General features: G+C 39.8%; 1 protein-coding gene across 4 annotated transcripts; it reads right to left on the minus strand.

Annotated features, from left to right (window-relative positions):
- Positions 1–2,332: 2,332 nt before the first annotated feature.
- Positions 2,333–19,201, minus strand: ints15 (integrator complex subunit 15). 4 transcript variants are annotated; one of them, XM_080206655.1, is made up of 8 exons: positions 19,107–19,201; positions 17,207–17,244; positions 15,939–16,136; positions 14,591–14,812; positions 13,466–13,631; positions 12,595–13,125; positions 11,418–11,457; positions 2,333–2,867 (listed from the first exon to the last, which is right to left on the minus strand). In XM_080206655.1, exons 3-8 carry the CDS (start codon positions 16,128–16,130, stop codon positions 2,696–2,698), a joined length of 1,323 nt encoding a protein of 440 aa, XP_080062781.1. In that variant the 5' UTR covers positions 16,131–16,136; positions 17,207–17,244; positions 19,107–19,201; the 3' UTR covers positions 2,333–2,695. The 4 variants fall into 4 exon arrangements, with proteins under 4 accessions (XP_080062781.1, XP_080062783.1, XP_080062780.1 ...); XM_080206657.1 differs by lacking the exon at positions 17,207–17,244 and having other exon boundaries at positions 15,939–16,131; XM_080206654.1 differs by lacking the exon at positions 17,207–17,244.
- Positions 19,202–24,960: the final 5,759 nt, after the last annotated feature.

Raw genomic sequence — 24,960 nt, forward strand, 5'->3', positions numbered from 1 at the left:
TTACAAATAACTTCACAGCCTTATTTTTTTTTCTCTCATGTCAAACGACTCTGCCAGAGACACTACTTGAGAAATCCTTTTTATTCCTTATTTATAGGCTAGATGATTCTGCTCCAACATTTGCAGCAAGTCATCTGAGCAATGACAACTGAATTTTTTAAATGGTCACTTCCAAAACATTCCTTCATTCCAGCAACTACCGCGTTACTTATTATTGTGACCAAAATGTGCCTTCCATCATGGCACGGTGACAGTGGTTAGCACCGCTGCCTTATAGCGCCAGAGACCCGGGTTCAATTCCTAGCTTGGGTCACTGTCTGTGCAGTCTGTACGTTCTCCAGTGTCTGCATGGGTTTCCTCCGGATGCTCCGGTTTCCTCCCACAGTCCAAACGACGTGTTGGTTAGGTGCGTTGGCCATGGTAAGTTCTCCCTCAGTGTAGCCGACAGATGCCAGAGTGTGGTGTCTAGAGGATTTTCACAGTAACTTCATTGCAGTGAATGTAATGTAAGCCTACTTGTGACACTAATAAATAAACAATGTACCCTTCAAACCATTTTAAAAAATTGTTTAGATATAAACAACAAATCCACTGTGTTTAAGAGGTAGTCAAAAAAAAGACAATGGCTGCGATTTTCTGACCTCACTATGCCTGGCACAGATTGTACCAATCCCAAAAAAATGTGCAGGCCTAAAATTCAGTTTTGTGTCCAGCCTGAAATGGTTTGCAACCCTCCAGGTTCCTTTGTAATGGTGCAAACCTAGATCATGTCCTTTATTTAGAGTGGCATTTAAATATGCTTAGCTCGTTCAACACTGCATTCTGCCAGCTCCCAGGCTCTTCCAGCCTTTGGCTGCATAAGAATCACCACTGGTCTCAAAGAGGATACCTGGGCGCAATGGTCACACTGGGCATTTGGGGTCCATTGAAGCATCCAAGTGATTGGAGATATGATGCCCAGTGCCAACCCTGGAACTGGTAATGCTCACCAGTTGCCAGTGCCGAAGGGGTGGGGCCCCAAGTGTGGTCGTGCAGGAGTGGAGCAAATAAGGGGCATGTCAGGGTCATGACATGGGTCGCGAAAGGGACCCTGCCAGGACCCCGATGATGGCAATCAGTGTTGGGGAGGGGGTGGGGAAACATGCTGCCAATGAGGGGGAGGGAGGGGGGGTCTCCTGAGAGATTGGCCAAGCGCTTTGCAGCCGGGTTCACCAGCATGTTTAACTTCTCCCCCGACCCCCACTCCCCAAAACCAGCTTGCAACTCTCAAAAAAATGACAGGTTTGGGACGAGTACAGTCTGGCCCGCGCCTGACAGTCTACTGTGGATTGCTCCAGTTGTCTTGGTGTTATGAGGCTTTATTTTCTTCTGAGAAAATTCCACCCAGTCTATTTTCTCCAATTTCAGACAGTGGCAGTGAACAGTAATAATCCATCATTGTGACTGTAGTGACTTATCTTGTGATCCATTGTAATATAAGCCTCGTAGCAGACAGAGATTAACTGTCATTTGCAAAGATCTTTCTCCCTCTCCTGAAAGTACTGACTTCTTGCAGGGATTTTGTCCTTCACTCTATGATCATACCTTGTGTGTTAATCTAAACAGGTGAGAATCAGCAAGCTACTAAACCATGGTGGTTGTCAGGGCAAAGCTCAAGCCTGTCCTCACCCAAAGCACATTGCTAAGTTAGTCTTTCTAAATAAAAAGCAAAAAAGATGAGATTGGATCCATCTCAACAGACTGAAACATTAAGGGAGCTACAAAGTTTAATTTTCATACGTCTCATCTCAAACCAACATGGATAAGACCATTTATCCCCTTAAACCTAAGCGAGGACTAAGGACCAAAAGTGAAAAAAATGTCCTCAGTAAACAAACACTGGTCTGAGTAAGAACACCTATACTAGCTACTCGCTCAGAAGCAATGTGGACTTAAAATGTACAGTGGCTTCACAAGATGCGTTAACTTAAAAAAATTGAAACAAGAAAGTGTTATTGCTATACAAGACCCAGAAACAACCACTGGAGATTTACAAAGAAAATTACAGCACAGGAACAAGCCCTTCAGCCCTCCAAGGCTGCACTGCTCATGCTGCCCGACTGAACTAAAATTCCTTACTCTTCCGGGGACCATAACTCTCTATCCCCATCCTATTCATGTATTTGTCAAGACGCCCTTGAAAGTCACTATCGTGTCTGCTTCTACTACCTTCTCCCGCAGCGAGTTCCAGCCAGCCACCGCCTCTGTGTAAAAGACTTGCCTCGTACATCTATTAATCCTGGAATAACTATTCATCATCAGAGCACACAAGAGAACACAAGACACTTTTTTAAAAACACCCCTTTATATAAAAAGGTTCTGTAGACAACAAAATTTGACAATGTACGCAAGTAAACGATATTAATTTACAGATAATTAATAAATGGATGCAATTAAAAATTTTTGCCTTTTAAAATTGTGGTAGCTTCCTAGATATGAAAAAGTCTCAACCATGTTATTTCTGTACATAAAAGTTGTAAACGTCATTAAGAAATATAAAACGCGCAGTAGGTTGCGACCAATCCATTTTATCTTCACTGATAGTACAAATTTTCAGTAAAAAAGGTACTGAAACAATATTCCACAATTGGTTTGATTGAATAAGTATACATATCCAAGGAGGTAGCCCATTAAATTCATTGTAATGGACAATCCTTTATCGGATTGGTCTATATGAAAAAGCCATACCCGGCATATATGTCTGCACTGGGTGGGTTGAATACATAGGATATCCAGAAGGTGGAGCATGGATATGTGGATAGAATCCTGGTGGCAGTGCAGTATGTTGAGATTGTTGTACTGGTCCAGTTAAGACCAACTGAAGCAAGCTGTTAAGAAAACAAAAATCATTAGTACCTAAACATGTTTCTTCACCTTTAATTAATAACCTTTTGAACTTAACATTTTAACACCAATTATGAGCAAATGATTAAATATCTTGCTCACATTTATTTACTCTTATTCAAAATGAGCCACATTCAATTTCTAATTAGTAAATAAAAATGAGTGATAAATGCTGTCATGACTCATGTGATCCCAATCCTCATTTTTGCATGGCATTTGCAGGTGTATTTTAACTTGAACATTCATTAGTAAAATGGTAAAATGAAAAGCAGTGTGTGCAAGTGTTTTTTTAAATTGTTAGTTGCTTTGTTGGTAACTGAGTGGTGTGAGACGTTTAAGTAAATACACAGTTTCCTAAATTATGTATTAAATTTTCCACTATGATTACTTTGTGTGGTTAAAAAAGTGTCACTGTAGCCACTTCTGTGGCTAGTCAGCAATTTCTATTGGATGGTACCATGCTATAGCATGTTAAATTCACAGCCATCAGAATTTCAATGCTAATAACGTACACAAAAAAGTATCTTAAATGCTATAAGCTACAGGCCGGGTGCAGGAAGGTGGAATTAGAAAGGACACCTGGATGTCCTTGGGCTGGCATGGACAAGATGGGCTGAATGGCCTCTTCCTGCTGTAATTTTTCTAATGGATTATATTGGAATAAACTGATTCGTCACAAATGTTAAATATTTATACATTTATAATAGGAAACAGATTCAGAGATGGAGGTTTTCTTGAAGATACATCTAATGAAATTCTCAGAATCAAAAAAAGGAAACCTCATTTTCAAAAATCTACTATGGTAATTCTATGGAATTTATAATCCCATAAAATGAAAACACAAGCTTCCATCGATCATACTTGACAGGGGTTACAGAATCTAATATTTTGAGGTGAACATCTTGGGGTTGGTTCCAAGGAATACGGAAATGGGAGATTCCAGGAACACTCTCTCATTTCTGGAATTGTTGGGAAAAGGATTTGGAATCTGGGGCAATAGGACATGAAAGCACACGAATTCTCGAAGCAGCATTTGAGGGATTATACTGCACTGAGAGAGACTGCAGGATCTTGATGTGGAAGACAGGAAAAATTCTGGGCAAGGAAATCCTGGGCTTCAGCAGAAGATGGGGTGGATTTGGAGCATTGCTAGCTGCCAAGATGTGGCACATGAGGTAAACAGGGTCTCAAATTCATGCAGGGAAGGGTTTCGTGAAATTCAGATGCAGAGAGTTTTGGTCTTATTTAAAATCAGTAGGCCACTATGCCCGCCATTTGTTCCTCCACACCAGCTACATCTTTCAATATTTCCCAAGGGTGGCATGGTGGCACAGTGATTAGCACTGCTGCCTCAGTGCCAGGGACCTGTGTTCTGCTCCTGGCTTGGGTCAGTGTCTCTGCAGAGTCTGCACATTCTCCCCGTGTCTGCATGGGTTTCCTCCAGGCACTCTGGTTTCCTCTCTCAATCTGAAAGATGTGCTGGTTAGGTGCACTGGCCATGCTAAATTCTCCCTCAGTGTACTCAAAAAGGTGCCAGAGTGTGACGACTCACGGATTTTCACAGTAACTTCATTGCAGTGTTAATGTAAGCCTTCTTGAAACAGTAATAAATAAATTTAAAACTTTAAATCAGTCACATTTTCCAGGTGAAGCATCCATTTATTTATACTTCAACTGCTATTCACAATGCAGGCTCCTTTGCACTGTTGCAGAACACCAAGCATCACCCCAGCCTTCTGGTTGCTTACCATTTCAATTCACCATTTTGCTCTCCTGCCACAGTTTTGTCCTTAGCCTGCTACAGTGTTCTACTGAAGCCGAAGGCAAGCTAGAGGAACAGTGCCTCATCTTCACTTTACAGCCTGCTAGACTCAACAATGAGTTCAATAACTTCAGACCATGAACTCTGTCCTCCATTTTAAATGTTATTGCTGCCCCTAACCCCAGTATCAGTCGGCATCTTGTTCTCACCAGACAGCGTTGACCTTTATTCTGCTATTCCATGTCTGCATGGGTTTCCTCCAAGTGCTCCAGTTTCCTCTCACAGTCCAAGACGTGCAGTTAGGTGGATTGACCATACTAATCTGTCCCTTACAGTATCCCTAGATGTGGATGTGTAGGTTAGGAGGATTAATGAGTTTGAATTTGTGAGCTTATAGGGATAGGACCTGGGTAAGATACTTTTTGGAAAGTCGGTGCAGACTCAATGGCTCAAATGGCTTCCTTCTGCTCTGCAGAGATTTTATTCACACTACTTTGTACCAGTCCTGTGTTTCTTTATTTATGGGCTTTATTAATTGCCCATTCACAATTGTCCTCGAGAAGGTGATGACGAGCAGTCTTCGTAAACCGCTACAGTTCCCAAGGTATGGGAACTGCCATAGTGCTGTAAGGGAAAGAGTTCCAGGATTTTTATCCATCAACATTGAAGAAATGGAAACATATTTCCAAGTCAGAATGTTAAGTGACGTAGAGAAATACTGTCCTTCAAGACATTAGTGGTTGTGGGATTGGAAGGTGCTGTCAGGGCATTTTGTGTACAGCACTTACTTAGTTGGTGGTGGAATGCTTGTGGAACGTTTATGGAACAAATGTAAACCAAGTGGGCTATTTTACCCTGGATGGTGTCAAGCTTCTTGGAAACTGCATTCATCTAGGCAAGTGGACAGTATGCCATCACATTTTTGACTTGTGCCTTGTCGACAGGCCTGGGGAGTCAAGAAGCGAGTTCTTTATGCATGATTCCTAGCCTCTGACCTGCTTGTGGAGCCACAGCATTTATATGGCAAGTCCAGTTCAGTATCTGGTCAAAAGTAACCCCAAAGGATGTTGATAATGGAGAAATTCAGCAATGGTAATGCCATTGAATGTCATGGGGTGATGGTTAGATTTTCTTGTTGAAGATGGTCACTGCCTGATATTTGTGTGGCATGAATATTACTTGCCACTTGTCAGCCCAAGCATGGACATTGTCCAGGACTGCATCTGGACATGGACTGCTTTCAGTATCTGAGGAATCGTGAATAGTGAACATTGTACAATCATTAGCTGAAAATGGTTGGACCAGGGACACTACCCTGAGGAACTCCTGCAGTGATGTCCTGGAACTATGATTGACCTCCAACCATCACAACCACCTTGCTCCATATGACTCCAACCAGTGGAGAGTTTTCCCCTGATTCCCATAGACTCCAATTTCTTGGTTTCTTGATGCCAAAGTGATCAAAGACCACATCAATGGCAAGGGCAGTCACACTCACCTCACCTCTGGAATTCAGCTCTTTTGGCCATGTTTGAACCAAGGCTGTAATGAGGTCAGGAGCTGAGTGACTCTGGTAGAACCCAAACAGTGCTTCAGTGCGCAGGATACTGTTAAGCAAGTGTTGCTTGAAAGTGGTGTTGAAGACCCCTTTACTCATTGAAAGTAGACTGTTGGGGCAGCAATTCGCTGGGTTTGATTTGTCCTTTTTTTATGTACAGGACACAACTGGGCAGTTTTCCACATTGCCAGGCAGATGCCAGTATTGTAACTGTACTGGAACTGCTTGGCTAGTAGCGTGGCAAGTTTTGGAGCACCGAGTCTTCAGTACTTTTGCCAGAATTTTGTTAGGACTCAGACTTTAAAATATCGAGTGCCTTTCAAGTGTTGCCCAACAGCTGTGTTGATGATCCCTTACATCACTTTATTGATAAACCATGAATAGACTGATGATTTGATTTATTATGTAGTTACATGTATTAGCATAGCGAAAAGTTTTGTTTCTTGCACGCTATATGGACAAAGCATATTGTTCATAGAAGGAGAGACTGCAGAATGTTGTGTTACAGTCATACCTAGGGTATAGAGAAAGATTAACTTAACGTGAGATAGGTCCATTTAAAAGTCTGACAGCAGCAGGGAAAAAGCTGTTCCTGAATCGGTTGGTACATGACCTCTGACTTTTGTATCCTTTTCCTGACAGAAGAAATGCAAGAGAGAATGTCCTGGGTGAGTGGAGTCCTTAATTATGCTGGCTGCTTTGTCGAGGTAGCAGGAAGTGTAGACGGAGTCAATGAATGGGAGGCTCGTTTGCGTGATGGATTGGGCTACATTCATGACCTTTTTTAGTTTCTTGTAGTCTTGGGCGGAGCAGGAGTCATACCAAGCTGTGATACAACCAGAAAGAATGCTTTCGATGGTGCATCTGTAAACGTTGATGAAAGTCATAATGGACATGCCAAATTTCTTTAGTCTTCTGATAAAGTAGAGGCATTGGTGGGTTTTCTTAACTAAAGTGTTGGCATGGGGTGGTGGGGGTGCCCAGTACAGGTTGCGGGTGATCTGGACACCTAAAAACTTGAGCTCTCAACCATTTCCACTTTGTCCCCGTTGATACACACAGGGGAATGTTCTCTACGCTTCCTGAAATTGATGACAATCTTCTTTATTTTGTTGACATTGAAGGAGAGATTATTGTCACCAGACCAGTTCATCAGATTCTCTCTCATTCTTGTACCCAGTCTCATCATTGTTTGAGACTCAACCCACTATGCTGGTGTCGTCAGCAAACTTGAAAATCAAGTTAGAGGGGAATTTGGGGTATAAGGAGTATAGTAGGGGGCTGAGGACACAGCCTGGTGGGGCACAGGTGTTGTGGATGATCGTGGAGGTGGTGTTGTTGCCTATCCTTACTGATTGTGGTCTCTAGGATAGGAAGTTCAGGATCAAGTCGCAGAGGAAGGTGCTGAGGCCCAGGCCACAGTGTTTGGAGATGAGTTTTGTAGGAATAATGGTGTTGAAGGCTGAGCCATAGTCAATTAATAGGAGTCTGACATAGGTGTCTTTGTTATCTACATGTTCCAGGATTGAGTGCAGGGCCAGGGAGATGGTATCTGCTGTGGACCTGTTGCGGCAGTAGGCAAAATGTAGTGGATCCAGGCTGGAATTGACTCATGCGATGGCTAGCCTTTCAAAGCACTTCATAATGATGGATGTCAGAGCCTCTGGACGATAGTCATTAAGGCACACTGCTTGGCTTTTCTTAGGTACTGGGATAATGGTCATCTTCTTGAAGCAGATAGGGACCTCAGATTGTTGGAAAGAGATTGAAGATGTTTGTAAATAACTGTCAGCTGATATGCGCAGGATCTGAGTGCTCATCCAGGCCTGTCCTTTCTTTCTGTTGACTTTCGAGAAATCAGCTCTGACATCTGCAATGGTGACCTCAGGTACTGGTTCTTCGAGGGTGGAGGGCATGCTCTCACTGATCTTTTGCTCAAAACGAGCGTAGAATGCATTGAGTTCATCAAGAGGGGTGCGTTGGAGCCACCCAAGTTGAATTGGTTTCTTGAGTACTATCATTACCACTCCTTTTGCCTTCAGTTTCATGACATCTTTGTCATTTAATCTCCCCTAATTTATCCCTGAACTTTTGTCTTTTGCCCCAACTGCTGCTGCTGTCCCCTCCCACAAGCATAAAACGCATTACATTCCTGCCTCTCTTCCACAGTCATATTGGATTTTGTTTCTCTATGCACAGATGCTGCGAGTTATTTCAATACTTTGCTTTTATTTCCAATCACCAGCCTCTGCAGTATTTCGATTTTACTTCCCAATCACCAGCTGGTTCCCATAGTTAAGTGCCAGTTTTCTGCTTTTCAAAATTAATGGACAAAAAGTCATAAGTTTGGAGTGAGCACCAGGAGCACACTCACTACATCAGCTGACTTATACCATCTTAAATGAATGTAAGTTGTTATAAATTGAGAGACATTATGCCATGTATTCAATGTTCATAATTTTTTTTATATATAATTTGAAAACTAAGTCTCAAACGTGATTCATTAACTGAATATAATCAAAAGTAATGATTGACTAAAAAAAAACACTCAATAAACAGCCTTGGTTTCCTTCACAACCAACTGAAAAACGTGCACAGCTGTTATTCTTACTGTTACCTCTCACGTAACAGTTGTTTCTGTTCACACATACTACTTTTTTTGACCAAGTTCCTAATAGAAAAGTAAATCATCACAATGGTGAGGTTTTATAAAATCCCATTTTGGAACTGCAGCTTTCAAGTTATGACAAATGAAGTCAGCCACGATACCAGTTCTGCCAACTGCTTGACAGTAATCCTGAGTGGTTTGACTGTTAGAGATCAAAGAAAAGATTAGATTGTTTTACTAAGAAGATGCCAGTCTCTAAGTTTACAGAGTACACCCTGAGTCTCCCAAATCCAAGAAAGGTGTTGTAGATAGAGGGTTGAAACAGTTGTGTTGTGAACTGTCCATTTACTTCTAAGAGAAAAGGGGGTTGGGGTCAATAATAATTAATTAGCAGCTCTACTTGGATGCAAGTTTAACGTATTCTACATTTGTAAGGGGAAAGTGGCAGGAGAAACCATTTTTGAGATCAGGTTATGGACTTCCCTACAAATCATTAAACATCAGACTGATGGCTACTATATTCAGCATGGAAAAGAGGCTGTTTGCATTTGTGAGCTACCCCACAGCCAAAATAAGAGGATCAAGAGAATGCATCTTGCAACCTTCCAAGAATGCCAGGAGATTCTTCCTGTCATGGCCAGTGGAAGAAGAATCAAGCTTTACTGCAAGTTGTGGATTTCTAAAAATCTCTCAAAACTGAAGAATGCTCTTGGAGACGGTCACTCAGAATTACTGCTTGGTGATATGGGAACCCACAGGAAGCTGGGAGTTTGCTAAAAGGAATGCAATTCCATGGACAGTCCAATTGGTGATAATCATAAAGGGAAACTGCACTTTCTATAGTTTAAAAAGTTTACGTTGCCTACAAAAAGAAAATAGTATTTAGTCAATCATGCTTTTTTAAAATTGTTTATTCAAGTAAAAGTTTTAAAATGTGAAATCTTGTCTTAATCTTTTCAGCTATTAACTCGAGGTTTAAATTTCTTTTAAACATCATCAGTTTCTATAGCGAACTCAACAAAATTGTAATATTTTATCAATTCATCCATTTTGGAAATTAAAGTTTTGAGAATTCAAACTCTAGCTTCATTCAAATTTCTTTGGACAAAGCAAAGAAATCCACAAATCATCACGGGATGAGTAAATACATACTCCTAACTCATCTCAATCCATAGATTGCACGCTGACAAATCTGAAAAATGTACACCCTCAGAATACACTATGATTGAAAAATCTCTCACGTGTGATGGGATGAAATTACCCAGTTCAGAGAGGTAAGGAAAAACTTTAACGAAAGCATTATTTGATTAAATCATTCATTGCAGCCAAACAAAAGACATTTCAATGTTATTTTGAAATACGTAATTTTTGATCTTTTTACACCTCCAAACATTTGTCATTAGCCAAAATACCTAAAGGATTATAAATATTCAGAACCAGCTTGATAAATCTGTCCCGTACTTCAGTCTGTGACTAAAGTGTAGAACTACAGTCACAAGCTATTATTGCTAAAATTTAATTAAAAGTTAGTATAGATCACAAGATAAAGGCACAGCTAATTATGATAAAAGCTCATTGGATACTGCATCTTTGAAAGACATTTTTCATTGACAAGAATGAAAGCTTTTTAGTATTAAGGGTATATACATAGAACATAGAACACTACAGCGCAGAACAGGCCCTTCGGCCCACGATGCTGCGCCGACCAGTTACAAAACAATGACCCACTAACCTAAACCAATCCCTTTTCGTCCATAAACCTATCCACGGATCTCTTAAACGCCCCCAAACTAGGCGCATTTACAACTGCAGCAGGCAGGGCATTCCAATCCCTCACCACCCTCTGGGTAAAGAACCTACCCCTGACATCTGTCCTATAACTACCACCCCTTAATTTAAAGCCATGCCCCCTCGTGCTAGATTTCTCCATCAGAGGAAAAAGGCTATTACTATCCACCCTATCTAAACCTCTAATCATCTTATATGTTTCAATAAGATCCCCTCTTAGCCGCCTTCTTTCCAGCGAAAACAACCCCAAATCCCTCAGCCTCTCTCATAGGACCTCCCCTCCATACCAGGCAACATCCTGGTAAACCTCCTCTGCACCCTCTCCAAAGCCTCCACATCCTTCCTGTAATGTGGGGACCAGAACTGCACACAGTACTCCAAGTGCGGCCGCACCAGAGTTGTGTACAGTTGCAACATGACGCTGCGACTCCTAAATTCAATCCCCCTGCCAATAAACGCCAAGACACCGTATGCCTTCTTAACAACCTTATCTACTTGACTCCCAACTTTCAGGGATCTATGTACACATACACCTAGATCCCTCTGCTCATCCACACTATTCAAAGTCCTCCCGTTAGCCCTATACAGGAGTTTTAATTTCCTCTTTTCACAGTGTTTAATGTAAATTGTGTTATTTTAAACTACACAGAGGATATTACTTGTATACGTTTAGTATTTGTTCGCACATAAAATTCATCTTCAAAGTTTATTGGTACTCAAGTTGGAACACCAATTATCCAAGAAATTAATAGATCCAATGCTTATCCAAGAAATTAAGGGATCCATTAACTTCATAAACAAAATATTTATATACTTACTTGTTATGTGGAAGTGCAGAGCAGATAGATCGTAAATCATCTAGAAAATTAAACAGGAGATGAATGCAAACTAATATAAAGAAAAGCAAATTAATTCATAGTAAAATCAGCTGATAATATAAAATTTATGAAATTACAGTATTTTTGCTAAATTATTTTACAGCATATAAAGTTTGTGTTTGGCGTCAAGTAGGAAAACGTTTGCAGAATCTACCAAAGCAACACTTGAGCTAACTGTTAGCAGTGGGTGAATTGCAGAAAATTGGTATGCAGGTGAAGCATGAAATAAAAAAGGCAAATGGGATGTTGGCAGAGGGACAAGAGTGTAAGAGTAGTGTTGTTGCAATTGTATAGGGTGTTGGACAGACCATATCTGGAGTACTGTGTCCAGTTTTGGTCTCCTTATTTGAAGGAGGATGAGTGGCATTGGAGGCAGTTCAGAGAAGGGTCATCAGATTGATTCTGGGAGTGAAAGGATTGATGTACGAGGAGAGATTAAAAAGTTTGGGCTTATGCTCGCTGGAGTTTAGAAGGATGAGGGAATCTGATTGAGGATATAAAACTTTAAAAGGGATTGATAAAGTAAACATAGACCAAATGTTTCCTTTTACAGGGTAATCTAGAACAAGAAGTCACAACTATAGTTGAAAGGCAGTAGATTTAAAACTGAGATGAGGGACAACTACTTTTCACAGAGGGTGGTGAATTTTCATTGAGTGATTTCAAGCAGCAGATAGATATATTTCTAATAAAAAAAAGGATAAGGGGATACAAGGAACAGGTGGGGAAGTGGATTTGAGACCAGGGAGAGAACAGCCATGATCTGACTGGATGGCAGAGCAGGCTCAAAGGCCAGAAGTTGCCTACTTCTGCTCCTAATTCCTATGTTCCTATCTGTCTTACAATCGTCTGGGAAAGATTCAATCTAAGCTTAGTCAGACTTAAGACTCAGAATTCACCACAAAAGGAAATTATGGCAACTTGTCGCAATCCACACTATGCTAAAGTATTGTTAGAATTTTCCGTTTCATGTTTTATATAGGCCAAGAGTCAAATAAAGGAGTATAAATAATGGAATTCAACTTGCCGAAAGTATTTCACTTACTGGACAAAAGTTTCTATGTTTTAATTATCTCAGGAAGGTAACAATAAATGTTCAGCACCCAACTTTGCTTACCTCTTGTACACAGTAGTGCTCCTGATGCAATACCAACTTGCAGGGCCTGAGCTAATCTATCCAATGTGAGCTCAATCTCTTTCACTGGATTTGTAAGATTGAGTTCTTTAACTAATTTGTTAATGTCTCCAACAAGCCGATCCACGTGGTCAAACATGATGAGCTCCAAACGTCCATACAAGTTCTTTTCTGTTAAATGGCCTTGAAGTATCATGAGGACCTGAAGAACACTTAAATGCAACTTTGAATAAAGGATTTTGAAGTCATTTTTTACATCATTTTCAAGTTCCTTGCACATTTTATTACTGTTTCCATTCATTAAGGATTGAGCTGAAGAAGTTTTGCAGTTCCTTTTGTAGGCCAAAGGTGCAAGCACACACCAGCGTATCAGGCCTGGGAGTGGCGTAAGCTCCAAAAAGCCACGGGGGAGGTTAGCAGGGCCATTCAAAAATGTAATCAGTGTCAACCGTGGATCATCATACACCCAAGATACAACCATCTCCAGTAGGTCATGAGGAGGAATCAGGTCATCTGCAACAAAACATTGGCTTAGAGAAAATACATTACAATGCAAAACAAAGTCATCCTTCACCATTTTTCTTCTTCGATAACACTGCATGAATCAGAGGAACTTCCTCTGATTAAATGCAATGTATACAAGAAGTAAACTCAGCAGCAAAAGACACCAAAGGCAAATGACAAAACAACATTTTTTCTATTTTTCCATCAAATGCTGCTCAATTGGATATCAGTATAACTATTATCGAATAGGGCAAGAGAGTAAATGATTCAGAAAATATTTGATATTAAAATTTTGAAAAATAAAACTAAATTCAGGTAAAAATAATTAACAATATGTCCAATATCATACCTGTTGAGAGGTCATATAATGCAGTGACTGCCGTGATCAACTGACAGCAGAAGCGAGGGCTGGCATGAACAATTCGTTTTAAGGTCTGCACTGATCCTGGCACCAAAATGCAGTAGTCCTCAGCAAGGACCTTAGCAAGTCTTACACAGAATACTGCATGTGTTCTCTGGAAAATGAGCCACAGTTACAAATATTAAAACACACCAATAAAAGGAATACGACAGATTGCAATTTAATTCCAAACATTTCAGGAACAAGACTAGACAGCAATAAATACAATAATTGTAATGGATTATTTCAAATGTATTTCAAAAAGTAAAGCTGCAAGTGCAATGGTGGCCAATCAATCCAGATATTTATTGCCATTGATTTAACTAGAGCCAAACAAAAATTAAAATTCAGGACTCCAATCTTATATACTTGCAGCCAGAATTTACTTCTTTCATGCAATGCAGAACCAGCAGGCTCTGCACCACCATCCCCATAAAATAATAAAACTAGGAAGTACAAGGAAGGTAAAAACTTGTCTATGCTTCTTGCATTCATTGTCACTGGACATTTTGAACTTCTTTTAAATTGGGTGGCACAGCGGTTAGCACCGCTGCCTCACAATGCTAGGGACCTAGGTTCGCTTCCTAGCTTGGGTTACTTCTGTGCAGAGTTCCCATGTTTGCATGGGTTTCCTTCAGCTGCTCTGGTTTCCTGCCACAGTCCGAATGACATGCCAGTTGGATGCATTGGCCATTCTAAATTCCCCTCAGTATACCCGAACAGGTGCTGGAGTGTGGCCACTAGGAGATTTTCACAGTAATTTAATTGCAGTGTGAATGTAAGCCTACTTGTGACACTAACAAACTTTAAAGTGATATTGATCTTGGTGTGGCACACTTTGAAGTGCAGTGTTCATTGGTCTCTGTATGACATACAGGTTTTGTAGGATGATTGCAGTAAGTTTAAACAAGGGGTGCAATGCAAATTCATGAATTCAGAGGGCGAAATGATGAGGACACGTTATCTAAACCAGGTCATTTAGTCCCCAGAGAAGAGAAAGGAGTGACCCGAGATCATTAAAAGTTTAACACTCAAAAGTAAGCTTTAAATTCAAATTCTAATCATGAATCATACCTGTAACCACAAAGCCGTACATTCCAAGATGGGAACTCGGCAGATTGCTATTGCCATGGATACAAGTTTTCCCAACATCGCCAGTCTGTTTTCATCTGCTTTATTACCCTGGGGTCCAAACAGTGCAGAGAAGATGATCTGTCGAACTGCATCTTTACTTTGTTCTTGGAAATAACTGCACATGATCTCCAGTAGCTGCAGTTCTTGTAATGAGCTCAACCTCTTGCAGAAAAGAAATAAAGTAATCAATAGAGAATAATACTAAGCTCTCTCAGTAGGCACCATAATAAAAGTAAATGTAAAAAACATTTATATGGCAAATATAGCAACTCAATCAGCATCAACAGATAAAACATACAGATCAATGTCTTGACCCTGTTTTGGAACGGCTCGGAAGAAGGGTCTTACTTGAATCGTTTACCTGATACCAACGTATCTATTGCAGTTCCTATTTTTAATGTTAATTCCCACTGCTCAATTTTTAAAAAATTTTTAACTAAATACATGCCTCAAGAAAACATTTTGTAAGAAATTGATCATTTTCTGTGTGTTTACAAATGGTTTTGGATAACCATGAACATAAAATTCTTTCTATCTGTCCACCACATCTAAAGTAGTGTGGCCAGTTTTGGTCTCCTTATTTGAGGAATGATGTGGTGGCATTACAGGCAGTTCAGAGAAGGCTCACTAGATTGATTCCGGGGATGAAAGGCTTGATGTAGGAGGAGAGGTTGAACAGTTTGGGCTTATACCTGCTGGAGTTTAAAAGGATGAGAGGGAATCTGATCGAGGTACATAAAATACCAAAAGGGATTGATGGAGTAACCTTAGAACAAATGTTTCCCCTTGTGGGGCAGTCTAGAACAAGAGGTCACAGGTACAGGTCGAAAGGCAGAAGATTTAAAACTAAGATGAGGAGGAATTACTTCTCGCAGAGGGTGATGAATTTTTGGAACTTGCCGCCCCATAGTGCGGTGGAGTCTGAATCATTAAATGGTTTCAAGGAGATAGATACATTTCTGATTTTAAAAAATAGATCAAAGGGATATGGGAAACAGATAAAGGTGGATTTGAGACCAGGAAGAGATCAGGCACTATCCGATTGAATGACGAAGCAGGTTCAAAGGGCTGAATTGCCTAATTCTGCTCCTAATTCTCATGTTTCTATGCAATCAAATAATTGATGGGTTGAATTAAAAATTCAGGATATCAGCTTTAGACCATATAAGTAGGTTGAGAAAAAACATGTACGTTTTTAAAACTAAGCGGAAATCGCACCAAACATGTAACTGTAAATCTACATCACTCTTAAAAGAAAATGTCAAACAGTCTGCATCTTTTAACTTACTTTTGGCTGAGTATTACGCTCTTTTGAAAGCTGAAATATAAATTCCTCCACAAGCTCAATGGTGGACTTGTCAACCAGTGGACCTGGTACATTCTGCAGCTGGCTACTAAAGAAGATATCTAAATGATATAAGAGTTCTTTTGCCGCACTTAAAGCATCCCGCCTCAAAAGTGAATGGCGTATATCAGTCATTCTGTCCTGCAAGCAGAAAAAATACACTTCCAGTTCCACTTCTTAAGTTCTGAACAATTACATGCTATTACTTTTATAGTTCTGAATAATTACATGCCATTATTTTTAAAATAGTTAAGCTTTCATGCTCAATGAAAGGATAACAAAAGGGATAGATTTTCTAACATCTCAAAATGCATAACTTCACACCTACTAAATTTTAAATTAAAATTGTAAAATCATGTTGGAATTTCCTTTTTATTGTGTACAGTTTGATCAAATTAATACAAAAATAGTTTCCATATTACAACTGTTTGATCCTATTTAGCAGCAAGATGCTCTGTTAATATTAAGACAGGCTCAGCCATTTAATCATAGTACTTGAAAGAAAATTGAACCTGGTGGCCTGTCAGCCTCTTTCCAGAGTAGTAGTATTACAGAGTCTTTTAAATTAGCACTCAATTTCCCCCTCCAGGCGCTCAAATTTGAGAGATATTGAACTTTTCTGATTTGTACTCAAAGTAATCATTGTTTGCCTAAATAGCAAATTAGTAATTAATCAGAGAATATTTTCAAATGTTTTGGTATGAAACATGCTTGTAAACATAGGGTTAAATATTTTCCATTGTCTTACTTTTGCTCAATACATTAGAATATATCTAAATCTTGCTAATTTAATAACCAGACAGCATGGTGGTTTACATGCTTACGATTACAGTACACAGAAAATGTCACCTAGCTGAACTGCATTTTGTTTAGCATATGAATCATAGTGCAAGTAATCACCATTTGGGATTCCTTAAAATTCATTTTTGTAATTAACATTTAAAGCTCTCAATTATTGTAATGAAACATTTGTTTTTTAGAGCTATTATGTGGTGATTAGTCTCCCTTAACACTGAAAGGAGCAGAAATGGTATCCTCAATTTAGAGTGCTTTTAGGTGAGATTCTGACTTAGGGGTGTTCAGTCATAACCCCACAGATGGTAGCTTCACACATTTGGCTCTTCAGCCAAACGTCTGAACTTGTGGCTCCTCTCATCTCACAGGATTACTATTGCAACAACACTTTTTATCATCAGTAGAGTAAAACTAACCTGTCTCACAATGGTGATCCAAGTAGGGAAGTTTGGGCCTAAAGGAAGGAATTCAAAGGATATGGCCATATCACTTCACTGATTAAAAGCATATTTACAAGAAACTGATTACTCATCACCACTAATCTCCAGCATGGATTCTGTCCAATGTATATTTTTGTTAACATTTCAAGACCACACCAAAGGATGTCAGTTACAAGAACTTCAACATTTCTCTATTAGCACACACTTGGAACAAACTGCTCAGCACAGATGCAGACTTTAACTCCTAATTTCACCAAAGATACACAGAGCTCATCCCTTCTTGCACCAAAGATTTTCCCCTGATTTCACACACCAGACATGATTATAGGCAATATGAGGCCTCCAAGTTACTGGCAATTCTTGAGCAGTTTTCTGCTGTGGACTCATGCTCTCAAGAAATTGAAAACAAGAATACACCAAGTTTAGAAATATACCGTTAAAACAACATCATTTGAAAAACATACTGATGCTGTTAACACAGTGCACTAGAATAGCAGAACCTAGAATCACGAACAGGGAAGAACAAGTCTGATCGACCAATTTCTCCTGATTGTGAATCACTTTATTTAATATACCCATCATAGAAAGCACAGAGTAACAGCCAGGCATCTCACACAGAGTGTGGAAATTACTGAAAATGGATAGTCTCATTCAGGCACACTCGCATTCAATAGCAGCCAACTAAAGATGGCAGTACAATTGTCAGTTATTCTCTTATATGGCCCTTTCAAGACATGGGATCTACATGACTCAGTAGTAAAATGGGGGAAAAAACTAAGTTTGCCAACAAATTTTGTCTTTACAAGTTTGTTGTCATTTCTAATTGTTGGAGATTTAATATCTCTAACAACCAATTACATTAGCAATTAAAACTGAATTGAAAAAGACTAGGTGCAGCATGAGGCAATGGCACAACAAAATTAATGGGGACCAGGGACTAAACAGTTGCTTAATGGCAACTGTACAACGTCATTTCATTCTGGTTCAAAATAAAATCAGCGAACGATGACTAAGGAGGTAATTGTTTTGTATGGACCATTTCATTTTCATACTTTCTAATGATACCGATGAATTACAGAAAAGGTGTTCCATCCATTGTTTAAAACACTACTTTATTCAAGAGTTGATTAACAATCTTATGTTTTTAATTGAAATAATTTCATCTTCAGTGTTGTTTAATATAACATTCTCCTATTCAAACAAAACCTCCCAGAATTTGCCTTTGAAATGCCCTAACTTGGCAAATGGAGGAAGTAAGGCTAGTGGTGGCTTGTTCAGTATGGGAGCTGCTTCCTCAGCTGTATACTTACTGAGTTGGCAATTATTTTTACATGGTCTTGTTTGGAAGGAATTCTCAGATAAGCCCCTTCAACAGATTGCTTTTTCAATGCAATAACCAATAACTTCCTGGCTCATTAGTTATATTTTTACCCAGTTTATTTGCAAGATTTAGTGGTGAAAAATCTGATTTACATACTCATTGTTGAGAGTGGCAGAAATTCCTCTAAACTTAACCCTGCAGGAAACCGGCCGGAAGGGATGGAGAGGTTGCAAATAGCTGTGGAAATGTTAGTTTTCTAGAAAAGGAACAATAAAGTGTTTACAGGATCATTGTCCCTCATCCTTACTGAACTTGCTTTGTTATCAACAAATCGTTAATTTTATTATCTGTACCGATCTATCTCCAGCCTCACTCCCATCCCCTGTTCCTCCTCAAATTTCCCCCCTCCCCCCCAAATTTCTCTTCTCCATTACATCCCCTCTCCATCTCCTTATCCCCCGCCCTCCCCCAGGTTACATTCTCAGGCCGGTCTGGGGCTCCGCTCTCGATCAAAGTGAATACTGCCTTCCTGACCTCCCCGGGCCCCTTACCCACCGCTCCGGGGCCCTGCGGCCGCTCGCACTCTCTGTCCCCGGGCCCTCCGGCCGGCCGCTCGCACTCTCTGTCCCCGGGCCCTCCGGCCGCTCGCACTCTCTCCGGACTCTCCGCTACCCGCAGGGTGTGCCGGGACGGACGGTGGCCGAGCCGCACCGAGTGGAAAAGGCGCTGCAGCTGCTGAGAGTCAGTGTGAGAGCAGCAGGAGGAGCTCCTAGTCAGAGCCTCAACAACACCAACACTTGTCTCAGATGTTTACTACATGTACTTAGTACAGTTTTTATTTAATCTGAAATTGTTGGCATTTATTTTCAAGATTCACTTTGATATTTGATCTGTAAAATAAATTGATAAAATTTATATTTGGTCTGTAAAATAAATTGATATTTGGTCAGTAAAATAAATCAATAAAATTTATATTTGGACTGTAAAATAAATTGATAAATTTGATATTATAAACACTTGATCTGGACATCATTTCGAAGTCCTGATGCTCTTCAGGAGGCCTCACCTCAAATTATGTGAAGATTTTTTTAAAAATCTGCTCAGTGCACCACACCATTCACATGTCAATCTGGAAAACTGACCACACCTAATACAGCAGCTTCACAAGAGGGCACTCCTCCAAAAAACTCATAGGTTTCAAGTACCTCTAGCACAGACTGACGACATAAGAGGAGGAACTGTACTGAACAAGGATAATCTGAGTTTGCAGCTCCAATGCAACACCTGATCATTTTTAAAAACCCTGAGGCACATAAACAATGTTCAGTTTAGTAGTTGCTGTGGGAAGCAGCAGAAGTGAAAAGGTTGAGTACTGAAGTTGTGAGATTTAGTTTCTACTGAGATCAGGAAAAGCAATCTGAGGAAACTTACAACACTTGATTTTGTGCCCTTTTTTGGCTGAAATCTACCAATAAAGTAAAATTATTTTACTTTCTGAGAATTACAAATATTTTAAGTAAGAAAATAAAACAATGTAAAATCTTGAATTTAGCAGGGCATGTTCCCACCCATAAAAGGATTGAGAATGAGAGGGCACAGGTTTAAATTGATTCACAAAAGAAGGAAATGTAATGTGAGAAATAACTTATTTTACACAGTGAGTGATTCATGTCTGGAATGCACTCAGAGTGTGGTGGTGGTAGTTCAATCAAGGAATTCAAGAGGGCATTAGATGATTACTTGAATAGGAACAATGCACAATGAAACAGGGAAAAGGCAGGAGAATGGCACTAAGCTAGGAAAACCAGTGCAGATACAAGGGTCGAATGACCTCCTTTTGCACCATAATAAGTCAGTGATTCTGGATGAGGTAAAATTATTAGATTAAAATTACCTTTATAACAACAAAGATAAAAGATAAATAATGCTTATTTATTCACTATGAGGAACAGGAGTGGGCCATTCAGCCCCTCAAAACAGTTCTGTCACTTAATTAGATCACGGCTTACCTATATCTTAATTTACCTGCCCTTAATAGCCTTGACCAAAAGAAATCTAGCAATCTCAATTTTCAAATAACCTCAAAATGTTTTACGGGGAGACGGTTCTAGATTCACTATGCTTTATGTGAAGGAGTATTTCCTGACATCGTTATTGTTCTAATTTTGAGTAAGAAGTCTCACAACACCAGGTTAGAGTCCAACCAGTTTATTTGATAGGGATTACTATCAAATAAACTGGTTGGACTCTAACGTGGTGTTGTGAGACTTCTTACTGTGTTTACCCCAGTCCAACACTGGCATAGCTTCATCTAATTTTGAGGTCATGCCCTTTGTTCTGGACATCTTCACCACAGGAAGTAGTTTCTTCATGAGGTGGTGCCTTGGTAGGAAACATAAGCAGGGCACATGCTGTTTAGACAAGAAGATGTAGCTGTGTAACGAGATCTGGAAGTCTCACTACACAAATCTCTAAATTTAGAGATGCAAGTTTTAACAAGGCCCTCAAAAATGTAAACAAAGCATTGCAGTTATTATTCAAGAGGCTGGGCACTTTTCTCTAGAAAAGAGAATGGGATGATCGGATGGAGATCTTTAAGATTATGAAAGGATTTGATAGGGTATGTTTCCGCTTCTGGGGAAACCACAAACAGTGGTCATAAAAACAAGACAATTGCAAATAGATCCAACAGGAAATTCAGAAAAGTTCAACATTACATTTGCCTTTAAGTTATATTTTGCCCCTATTCTCTGACTCTTGGAGTTGTCTGCACTGGGACCCTCAAATCTCTCCCCCACAGTTCCCAGCTCCTCATCTAGAAAATACTCTAAAATTCTTAAGTCCAATGATGTCACCTTTCCCCACATTGAATTCCATTTGCCAGTTTTGCCCATTCACTTAACCTGTCAAAGTTTATAACTTTCAGCTCCCATCTACTTACTGTACCATCTAACCCAGTGTTGTGAGCAACTTTGGGTATGCTACTTGGTTTCCATTTTAAATACTATTTGGATCTCTCTCCTGATAACTTTTGTTCTGTTCTGGATTGAGAAGATTTCACACTACCTATGAGTGACCTGGTTGTAACTCCAGTATGTCTCTTCAAAACTTCTTTCTTTACAATACAGTCCATTCTAAGCTACTGGGTAAATACATCTCTCTCTTGTCTATCTTCGCAGTGGCTTGTAAATGACTGTTGACGTTGCTATTACATCTTGATACACATCATTATCTCATTACTATGCCTATTAACATATTATTCTATGTCTCCTCACCACGAAGTATAATATTAGCCTTTTAATAATAATCTTAAACTATTTTCTTACACTATTTACATTACATTTTCAAACTTGTGTAAACCTCCTGTACTTTTATAGATTCTATTCAACTCCTACCCTTGCCTCATCCAAGTTACTGTCATAAAGGCTTCAATCTCCAGCAATGCTCTCTGCTCTCTTGGAGGACATTGTAAACATATGCAGTTGCTCATCTTTTCATAGAACACCTACAGTGCAGAAGGAGGCCATTCAGCCCATTGGGTCTTCACCGACTCTCTGACAGAGCACCTTACCCAGGCCCATGCCACGTACCATTCCCTTAAACCCACATATTTACCAGCTAATCCCCTTAACATACTCATCTTAGGACACTAAGTGGAAATTTAGCATGGCCAGTCAACCTATCCTTCACAACTTTGGTCTGTAGAAGGAAACCGGCGCACCCGAAGGAAACCCTGCAGTCACGGGGAGAACGTGCAAACTTCGCACAGTGACCCAAAGCCAGAATTGAACCTGGGTCTTTGGCGCAGTGCTAACCATGGAAGACAAACATACTGGCAGACTGGGATATCAGCTTTCCACAACTGCTGGTAACTGGGCTGTGATCTCTATAACAACTGAACTGTAAGTGTTGTGAAACCTTTTCAAGAGAGACACCAAAACATGATCATCTCTTGAAGAGGAAGAGGATAAATTAACACTCTTACTGGAATCTTCTTCTGTCTCCTAGAACAGTGGGGGAAGGCCTGAGCAGGTAAAGTCTCTTCCATTTGATGAAGAATTTCACAGCTGTATCATTCACTGCTGTATCGACGATGAAAATGGTACTCACTATCTGAAATTGGAATGAATCTGGTGGATGAGAAAAAGAATGACAAACATTCTGAAGACATTACAGGGAATGAAGAAAATACAACTTTCCTACTACACTTGGGTCACTACTTGCACTCTCTGTAAATGGCGGTAACATTGCCATACTTGGTTCAGCACGAGGCTACTCCTCCAGAGGCAATGAGATCATGGTGTCAGCAAACAAAGGTAAAACTGCACAATCTTCAACCGTGGTATGAATCTCCAGAACTGGATTTGATGAAATTCCTGTATGGGGCTCTTCAACTGTAAAAACTCTGTAGTTCTGGTCTCTACTTCTTCGCTGAAGGACAACTTCAGTGTCAGGATGACTTGCTGATGAGATTCACACAATTGAGTGTGGTCTACATTTCCTCTGGTAGTTTGACTCAACTTGGAATTAAACATTTTGTTCTTCCTGGAGAGCTCACTTCAGTCAGCCAACAATACGCAATGTATCTCATTGATGGGTTCGGTGGGACAAATATACAAATTCAATTCTTCCACAATAAACACAGCTAACTTCTCAAAAAAGAAATTGTTATGGGCAGGAGCGGGTCAGTTTAAGTGACATTGTGTAAGTCCAATGGGGCATTTGAGTCTTCCGTGATATGAAAAGGATGTGGGATCTACCTATATAATTGAACGCTACCACAGAACCTGAGATCCACATCCCTGTTGTGTATCCAAGAATATTAGCTCTAAGAATATTGATCTAGTGATTGTCCAAAAGCATTACTTTACATCCCCAGTTATTGGGAAATGGAAAATATATCTGGCTCAATAAAACATAAAACTCCTTTTTGTCCCTGTGGCTATGTGAACAGGATATCTGTGTGAACTCACTAAACTTTGAGACATATTTAATAATAACCCATTCATAAACATCTTTGGAGAAAAGCCTATCAACATGAAGTCCTGAAATGTGACAGTTTGCTTTTTCTTTTGAGATTTTAGTCCATATTCCCCACTAGGACCCACTCATTAATTACTTTGAACATTTCTGATCTATAATGGTGTGCCATCTCCTGTTACATTAAAATAAAGTTAAAATTGTTGTCTTCATTGTCAAAGCTTTCCACAACCTCTTATAAGGGGTAACACAGTGGCACAGGAGTTAGCACTACTGCCCCACAGCACCAGGGATTTGTGTTCAATTCCAGTCTTGGGTCACTGTCTGTGTGGAGATTGCACATTCTCCCCCTGCATGGGTTTCCTCCCATACTCCAAAGATATGTAGGTTAGGTTGATTGGCCGTGCAAAATTGTTCTTTAATGTTAGGGGGACCAGCGGGGTAAATTTGTGGGCTTATGGAGACAATGAAGGCTCGATGGACCGAACAGCCTTCTTCTGCACTGTGTAGATTCTATGAGCCTTTTGTCTCCCTTGCTTTCTTCAAATATCTAGTTTTGGCCTTTGGTAAATCTCCTGTCACTTTTGTAAGATGCATTTTCAAAGACTTCATTGGTGAACAAAAAGATTATGCTTTTCAACAGCAGCAGCATGTTTGCAGCTAGCTCTAAAATACTTCTGCCAAGAGAGCTCATCATCATGGGTGATTGATTCCCTAGTCTTTGTCTGATTGGTTACCCAGACCAGGAGACCCTTACTCTGCTGTGTGGATCTTAAAGAGACAATCACTAAAACATTATTCATTGTTAGTGGTAAAGTCTTCAGCAGCCCTGGCTCCATTTTCCGGATTAATTTCCCTAAATCCCCTTCACCTTTCTCTCCATGTTTAAAAATGCTTCTTAAGTCCATGTTTATGAAGCTTTGAACATATCTACTTAGTCTTGCATAATGGATTATCCAATTCTTAATTTTACTTATTTTTTTTTCTCCTTTCTGTTACGTACTTGGGGACATTTTATATATCCCGGGAATTTTATAAATATATGTTATCTCTGTAGTGTTTATAGTTACAATTTTCTGTGCCACTGTATTTGTTGTACGTTTGGCATTTTGTTTACTATCCTTCTACAATTTTAGCAATGGCGTTTAACTTACACCAGTTGAAATTATTTGTCTCACATTCCCTCTGTTCTATTAATGGGTACATTCACTGAAGTGTGAAGTTTAAACACTGAGCTGTGGATTATACCTTAGCATAGTATGTCACATCATTTGCAGGTATTGCAAGTAAAAAAGCCAGATATGAAATGCTAAATGTTGACCATTATATTTTGCAGGTTTCTTAACTTGTCGTAAAGACCACATTGAAATAACTCCTCAGAGACCAATGTCCCATATCTAGGTTCCCTTTATTTACAAACCTGTCTCCA

The sequence above is a fragment of the Carcharhinus amblyrhynchos genome, chromosome 18 (genome assembly GCF_965287045.1).
Source record: "Carcharhinus amblyrhynchos chromosome 18, sCarAmb.v2.hapA, whole genome shotgun sequence".
Lineage (NCBI taxonomy): Eukaryota > Metazoa > Chordata > Chondrichthyes > Carcharhiniformes > Carcharhinidae > Carcharhinus > Carcharhinus amblyrhynchos.

Excerpts from the sequence above, each read along its gene's own strand:
- ints15 (XM_080206657.1), bottom strand. The coding sequence starts at position 16,130 with ATGACTGATATACGCCATTCACTTTTGAGGCGGGATGCTTTAAGTGCG. Across the intron at positions 14,813-15,938 it reads AGCGTAATACTCAGCCAAAA|AGGTTGAGCTCATTACAAGA; the intron begins GTAAGTTAAAAG and ends CTTTTCTGCAAG. Across the intron at positions 13,632-14,590 it reads GTACGGCTTTGTGGTTACAG|AGAACACATGCAGTATTCTG; the intron begins GTATGATTCATG and ends CTCATTTTCCAG.